The sequence below is a fragment of the Verticillium alfalfae genome, genomic scaffold, assembly GCF_000150825.1.
Source record: "Verticillium alfalfae VaMs.102 supercont1.5 genomic scaffold, whole genome shotgun sequence".
In the NCBI taxonomy this organism is placed as follows: Eukaryota; Fungi; Ascomycota; class Sordariomycetes; order Glomerellales; family Plectosphaerellaceae; genus Verticillium; species Verticillium alfalfae.
Window position 1 is genome coordinate 326,627 of NW_003315034.1, and position 7,602 is coordinate 334,228.

Consider the following 7,602-nt stretch of genomic DNA (forward strand, 5'->3'; position numbering starts at 1 on the left):
GGACGTCGATGCTGCGGCGACCATGCGAGGTTTGGAGGATGACGTTGGCAGAAACACCAATGTCCTGGCCGATGCTGCAAGGGAGCCGAAGACGGCGGGGCATCAGACGGGGTGGTTTCCGGGGGGAAGGGGGGCAAGGTATGGTCTACGCGCAGGGGCGACAGAGAGAGAGAGAGAGAGAGAGAGAGAGTGAGAGGGTGCTGGGTTCGACTGAGATGCAGACGCAAGGGAGGTCATGTTGGCCGGGGGAAAGTCTCTCTCACCTGTGCCAATGCTTCTCGATTGCCGGCGTCGAATCGATGATGGTACCATCCATGTCGAACAGGAAGCCGTCAAAGGTGGCCCGCTCTGGGGCCGCCGTGAAGGACGCATTGACGCCGGTTGCCGTGGAGCCCATGATAAGTTCGTGATGGCGTGTCAGAGGCGTGTATGGGTTTGGGTCGGACGATGGTCTTGGAGACGGACGCAGGGAGATAGGGCGTCCGTAACAGGGATAATGATGGGACACTTATTTGGGGGCCGGCTGCTCCGACGATCGACGATCTGTGATGGGGGGGGCTGTTGCTAAAAATTGAATTGAATGATGATTTGATTTTTCAGATATGAAGTATCGCAAGCACAAGGTTGAGTCGTACGCCCTTTTGTGAGTCGTGGTAAGCGTTGAGCTGTCGTTGACATTTCATGATGGAAGGCATTTCCTGATTGGGAAGTCCGTGATCGGAGTTTTTTTTCATATTGGAGATTTACGAGTGGATAAGACAAACCGTTACAGCCGGTACATGAAGAAATGAAGAATCGCGGGGCTGCCGTTCCTGGCCCTCGGTAGCCGGTGAGCATTGGCCGCTGTCGTCGGTATGCGGTGTACGGTATAGTATATATGTGTGTGCGGTGAAGGCAGACCGGGAAGGGGCGGGGGACTCGGAGCGGTGAGGTGCGGCAGAACAAACCTGCCCACTAAATTTTCGAGAGCGGCAGGTGCCAGTCTAGTGGAAATTTTGGCAGGCGCTTTCCCGACGTGGCTGTCGTCGATTTTGGGGCATCTCGACACTTCATTCCACCAACGACACTTACAGATCGTCGCCATATACCTTTGCAATGGCCAACGCGATCAACAAGCCCAAGAGTACGGTCTTTCTTGTCCCCCCCCCCTTCTGTCGATTGTGTCAAGTAGCTGCCCCCGTTCCACGGCTAACCTGAACACCGTTGGCAGGGCCTAATTCCAAGAGGCAGCCCGTCCGCCTCCGCCACAAGATCCAGAAGGCCTCGGCCGCGAAGCAGCGCAAGGAAAAGAAGCTCGGCAAGAAAAACCCAGAATGGCGCTCCAAGCTCAAGAAGGATCCCGGCATCCCCAACCTCTATCCCTTCAAGGAGAAGGTTCTCGAGGAGATTGAGGAGACGCGCATGCGCAAGAAGGAGGAACAGCTGAAGCGGCGTGAGATGGCCAAGGCTGCCAAGTCTGGCGTCCTCGGCCAGGATGGCATCGACGCTGCCAACATGCCCGTCGACGTCGAGGACGGCGACGTCGACGGCATGAACGTGGACGGGGACGGCGAGCTCGACGAGTCCAACCCCATGGCCGCCCTCCTCGCCACGGCGCGCAAGGCCGCCGAGAAGTACGAAGGCGGAGACATGGACGAGGATGACGACGACGACGACGACGACGAAGAGGATACCAGAAACGTCGTCGACCCTACCTTCAAGAATGCCACGTCCCGCAAGGCCTACGACAAGATCTTCAAGCAGGTTGTTGAGCAGGCCGACGTCATCCTCTACGTTCTTGACGCCCGCGACCCCGAGGGCACCCGCTCCCGCGACGTCGAGCGCGCCGTCATGGCTGCGGCCGCCGGCGGAAAGCGCCTCATTCTCGTCATCAACAAGATCGATCTTATCCCGGCCAAGACGCTCAAGGCCTGGCTCACCCACCTCCGCCGCTTCTTCCCCACCATGCCCCTGCGCGCCTCGAACCCGGCCCCCAACGCCCACACCTTCAACCACAAGGAGCTCACCGGCCAGAAGACGGCCAGCGACCTCCTGCGCGCCCTCAAGTCGTACGCCGCTGCCAAGAACCTCAAGCGCGCCGTCTCCGTCGGCGTCATCGGCTACCCCAACGTCGGCAAGTCCTCCGTCATCAACGCCCTCCTCGGACGCTACAGCAGCGGCAACCGCAGCGCCTGCCCCGCCGGCGCCGAGGCTGGTGTCACCAAGAGCATCCGCAACGTCAAGATTGACAGCAAGCTGACCCTCCTCGACTCGCCCGGCATCGTCTTCCCCTCGGCCTCGACCTCGACCACGGGCGGCCTCGTGTCACTGAAGAACGCTGCCGAGGCTTTCGCCCATCTCGTCCTCCTCAACGTCGTTCCGCCCCGCCAGATCGAGGACCCCGTCCCCGTCGTCACTCTACTGCTGAATCGCCTGTTTTTCCTCGGACGACCTGATGCAGAAAGCTCACTGACGAAAAATTCTGCCGGGCCCTGCTGCGCACCTGCTTGGCAACCCCCACCACCGACTTCCTCGTCCAGGTCGTCCGCAATATTTGCATCTTCTTCCCCGGCGGTGTGCCCAACCTGCACTCTGCCGCCATGACCGTCGTCACGGACTGGCGCGACGGCCGCATTCAGGGCTGGACTGAGCCGCCCGTGCTCGCCGTCGCCGACGCCAACGCACCCGTTGATGCTGATGCCGTTGTCGCTGACGACATGGCGGCGCCGGACCAGAAGACAGTCGTCACGGAGTGGGCCAAGGAGTTCAAGATTGAGGGTCTCTGGGGCGATGACGGTGCTGACGACGAAGTCATGGAGCAGTAGTTGTGCCTTCCTAATGCGGAGGCTGCTTGTTTTGTTGATACCTAGGTAGATGGTGCAGAGTTTGCTGGGTTTACTGGCGTTTAGGGCATGGCAAAAGGGGCGAATACAAGTCACGATCTTTATGCTGAGCCGCTGTTTCCTTGCCTTTGGTGTGGTTTGTCCATGTAGTCCTCTACTTCGTTTCCAGCCTGCCAACAGCCTGTACTGACTTTGTGCTCCTTACGCTTCTCATCACTTCACGTCCCGAAGGAAGGCGTATGAGAAAAGAGACCTCTTTTTCTGAAAGGAAGCTCATGTCCGGCCCGGAGGTAAAACGGGAAAACTTAACCGCTGCCGTTTACCTACCGGACTGTGCAGGATCGAATCGCTCAATGTCACGCCACGGCCTTACTCCGATCCTGCAATGAAGCTCCTTGCATCCCATCGCGGCGGACACGAATCGTCTCAACCGTATTGCCGGATCATTCCGAGTTGCATTTGTGCGTTGCGTCGTGTCGCGTTGTACCCACGAACCCCGCGGTGAAGGGTGCGCAGCATGATAGTTGGGGACAAAGTCAAAAACAGGTGTTCGAACGGATACCATTTTCGGTTAAACCACCCTCTCCACCTCTCACCAACCCCTCCCCCTGGCTCATAACAAAACTTCAGTTATATGTATTCGCAAAGCCCCCCCCCTCCCCCCCCTTGCCTTTTTTTTTGCAAAAGCTATTGACCTCAACACTGCATGATCACGAACTAGTGTCGATCAGCGTCGTATTCAGATCGACAGGCACCATGCCATATAGCTCAGTCAGGGACTCTGCGTTGCGCCAACTATTGTCCATTGTTAACATCTCCCCTTATCCCCCCCTTTTTCCCCCACCGTCGTAGGGCCGGCTCCTATCGGCGCTTGCCTGTCATTCCGCACCGCCTGTTTACTCGCGGAACTTTCCCCTCCGTCTTCCCCGGCTGTGATACGGTGTCTGGCTGGAGGAAGAGGGGGGGGGGAAGGGGGCTACACAGTACATGGTGAGCCTCATCGGACGTGTAGAGCCCCACAAGGGGCCGTCCGCACACACCTGGCGTGATCTGCAGGACCAGCTTCTAGGATTGTGTTTTTTTTCCCCCCTTAGAGATAAACCGCGTCACGTTGACAGACCACGATGTCCTTGGTTTGGTTTGCGAGAGGGGTCAGGTATACCTCGTTTTTCCTTTTCCTTTCCTGGGGTGTTCCTGGTGTGAGAAAGCGACGCTATGGACGGTCAAGTGAAGGCGAGATTGGACTGTTCTTTGTGCTGGTAGATGAACATTATGCGCAAAGGGGTTCCGCCTGCCACGGGACTCAACAATATCTGCCGTGTGAGGGATATGCTGCGTTCACCTGGGGTCTTCCTGGCAGGGTCAGGACCACTGTAGATACAGCTTTAAGTAGGGTAGGAGATAAATTCGGCGGTTGTAATACTAGGTGAATATCATGGGAGGGGTGGTAAGGGTGCCATCCGAGAGCTCGCCAGCTAAGTACTCCAGGGATGACAGCACGCGTGATGCGTGTAGCGAGCTCATGTCCATGGCATGAATAGTAACACCATAGTCGCAGTCCTCACGACGAGTTCGGCCCGCCCTTTGTACCATTAAGTGAACATCGTGGGAGAGGGGGGGGGAGGGTGCCATTTGAAAGATTGCCAGCTTTATGTCTCAGGGGTTCCATGTTTTGAGGGGGTTCGGCACGTTCGTCTGGTGTGTCCCTGGCATGAACGGCAACACGATAGATGCAGCGCGCTGGGCACGACGTTAGTCCGCGCTTTGTGCTCGGCGGTGAAGATCATGGGCGAAGGGGTAACCTTCCGCCTGAAGCTCACCAGCTAGAGACTCCAGGGATGCCGTGTCCTGCGAGGGGGATGATGGCACGTTCAACCTGGGTAGTCCTGGCATGCGAGAGACGCTACAGATGCAGCCCTGAGGATTAGACTGTAGTGGACCGCCCCTTGCTCTGGCGGATCAATATTATGCGCGAGTAGCTGGCGAAAAAAAGGATCCAGGGATAGCACGTGTGGCAGGCATAGCACGTCCACCTGATTGTTTCCGCCCTGAAGACCGCGCTACAGATGCAGCCCTGACGGTGAGGCCTGAACACACGCTTCCCCTTGCGTATAGTAACGTTCACCTGCCCGCACTCAGGGTAGTCCACAGCCTGTTGAGGCTGGAGGAGGGAGGGTAACGAGGATACCCCTCCTTGTCAAACAGGGTTGGCAGGGCACCACGTGGTGGACATGACGCTCGGAGATACGGAAATGCGGAAGGGGATCACGGAATGGTCACTCTTGGGTTGGGTGAACTACCACAGTTGAATGCTGGGACAACGCGAGGGACAGGGACCCTGGCCGTCAGCGGCATCAGTTCATACATCTGACCCTCTTGGATAGTTCTCAACATGGGACACAAGTGGCATGCGAGGATGAGCAATGTTTTAGTGATACAGAACAGCCCAAGCTTGGTATTTTTATTTTGCAACCTCTCGTCCTAGTTTATGCCGTGACAAGCTCCATCTTGACCCCCCGCTTGCCCGTCCTCTCATCCATGTCATCCTGGACCCTGACCCTGACCTTCTGGAACAGCTCGACCTTGACCTCGCGGCTGCCCGTCGTCTCGAGCACGTAATTGTCTGCGTCAAACGTGCTGTCGGGCTCCGGCGTCGCGAGGTCTCGAAGCCGGATGAGCCCCTCGATGCCGAAACGCGGCACCAGTACGACGAAGCCGTTGCTGAAGATCTTCATGACGAACGCGTCCTCCTCGGCCTCCCGTCCCTTGAGGGCCTGTCCGACGTAGTATGCAATGCTCGCGCGGCCGGCGAGCTGCGCGTTGCGGTGGCGAACGTTGATGTTCTTGCACACGGCCTCGAGGCGGCCCCGGGAGCGGACCGCCGGGTGGACGGCCTCGTACCCGATGGCGGCGGCGAGCTGCCGGTGTGCCTGGAGATCTGCGTAGCGGCGGATGGGGGAGGTGAAGTGCGTGTAGATCTCCGAGGCGAGGCCGTAGTGGCGGAACTCGTCGTACGTCTGGGTGCCGGAGCAGAAATATTCGGCCGACATCATGCAGCGCGTCGCCATGATGCGCACCAGCGTGTTGAAGAAGGGGTTCTCCGGGTCGACGCACGTGTCGAGCGAGTCGGCGAGCGCCTTGCTCGAGTCGACGCGGAGCTCCAGGCCCTTCTTGACCTTGAGCTGGTTGGCGAGCTCGTCAAAGTTGGTCTTGGGCGGCGCGCCGTGTCGGCGGAGAATGGCCGTCTGCGGGAATGCCTCATAAATCTTGGCCGCGACGCTGACATTGGCAAACAACATGAACTCCTCGACCAGTGACATGGTATCCAGAAGCTCCTTGGTCTTGACGTCGATTGGGTCAGATGTCTCCGACTCCATCTGCACCTTGACCTCAGGCGACGACAGGCTGAGGGCGCCGGCATCCATACGCTTCTGCTTGAGCTTTCTCGACAACTTCATCAGCATCCGAATGCCCTGGGTGAGATCGTCCGTCTGCGAGGCATCGTCCACTCTCAGCTGCGCTTGTTCGTAGCTGAGAGCCTCTCTTGACTTGATGACAGACTTTGTGAAGCGAACATTGACAATGTCAGCGTTCTCGTTGAGCTCCCAGATGACGGAAAACGCGAAACGCTCGATATAAGGATTGAGTGAGCACAGGTCTGTTCCGAGAAGCATTGGCAACATGTCGATGCGCTTGTCCACCAGGTAGACTGATGTGCCGCGGATGCTCGCCTCGTTGTCCATGGCCGTTAAGGGCTTGACAAAGTTGGACACGTCGGCAATGTGGACGCCAACCTCGTAGTTTCCGTTGGGCAGACTCCTCGCGTGAAGTGCATCGTCAATATCCTGGCATCCGATGGGGTCGATACTGCAGATGAGCAGAGACCGAAGATCCTCGCGATCCCTCCAGCCGGGGTCGTCCAGGCTCGTCGGCACCCTCCAATCGTGGCCCTCCTTTGGCAGACAGTCCAGCACCGTCTTGGGGAAAGGTCTGTACTGCACATCGTACTCTAGCAGAAGTGCCTCCGTCTCGGCCTGCTTCGTCTCAAGCTCTCCGAGGGACCGCACGAAATGGCCCACGGGGTGTCGCGAGTCGCGCTCCCAACCATCAATCGTGACAACGAGTCGCTTGCCGAGGAGCTCCGCAGCCTGCCTCGTGCGTATCCGAATCTTGGGGATGCACTTGTCCATCGGGATGAGGAAAACGTTCTCCTGACGGCGGCCCTGGGTGCCGCTCTGACTGGTGGAGGAGGGGTCAATATGGCCGACGTATTGTCGCCAGTTGCGCTTGATGACGCCGACAACCTTTGCTGTCGGCTGAGGACGGCCCTCGGTGCTGTGGCTCTGCGTCTTCATGACCTCTTCCTGCAGCGCCTTGCGCTCGCGTGCCGAGACGAGATCGGATCCTCCCTCATTGTCGGCGTTTTCGTTTCTCGTGATGGTTTCCTCCTCGATGATCTTGGTCGAAGGCTCCTTCCACTGCTCCTTCGGCAGCACCTCGACAACGACAAGATCACCATTGATGGCACGGCTAATGTTCTCCCTTCCGAGGATGAGGAGCGGCTTGACGAAACTCGGCACCTTGATCGAGCCCTCGAGGTAGTTGTACGGGGAGACGTTGAAGATGCCCTGGTGCAGGAGGCCCGCCTTGGTGCCAGTCATCATCTTGGACATGCTGTAGTACTCCGGGTACAGGGGACCCTCCTGCTTCTTGAAGGATCCGGCGGTCTGCAGGTCGGGGACCATGTCGAGCAGCGTGTCGGCCTCCTCGAGACCCCCGA

The 7,602-nt window shown here is 58.4% G+C and overlaps 3 protein-coding genes across 3 annotated transcripts in view; 1 reads left to right on the forward strand and 2 right to left on the reverse strand.

Moving 5' to 3' along the window:
- VDBG_04431 (phosphatase yfbT) overlaps positions 1 to 397 on the reverse strand; it is a gene marked incomplete at both ends in the record, with an annotated part of 1,269 nt that extends 872 nt beyond the window's left edge. Inside the window, 2 exons of the mRNA XM_003004779.1 lie at positions 5 to 74; positions 264 to 397. Coding sequence (XP_003004825.1) covers positions 5 to 74; positions 264 to 397 — 204 coding nt within the window. The remainder of the gene's footprint in view (positions 1 to 4; positions 75 to 263) is intronic.
- A 698-nt stretch (positions 398 to 1,095) lies between these two features.
- On the forward strand, positions 1,096 to 2,804 carry VDBG_04432 (nuclear GTP-binding protein NUG1; the record flags this gene model as incomplete). Its single annotated transcript, XM_003004780.1, has 3 exons — positions 1,096 to 1,123; positions 1,211 to 2,391; positions 2,520 to 2,804. The coding sequence occupies 3 exons, from the start codon at positions 1,096 to 1,098 to the stop codon at positions 2,802 to 2,804; spliced, it is 1,494 nt and encodes a 497-aa protein (XP_003004826.1).
- Positions 2,805 to 5,308: 2,504 nt separating this feature from the next.
- VDBG_04433 (mitotic control protein dis3) lies at positions 5,309 to 7,567 on the reverse strand (the record flags this gene model as incomplete). The annotated part of the gene is made up of 1 exon (XM_003004781.1): positions 5,309 to 7,567. One exon carries the CDS (start codon positions 7,565 to 7,567, stop codon positions 5,309 to 5,311), a length of 2,259 nt encoding a protein of 752 aa, XP_003004827.1.
- Between the last annotated feature and the right edge of the window lie 35 nt (positions 7,568 to 7,602).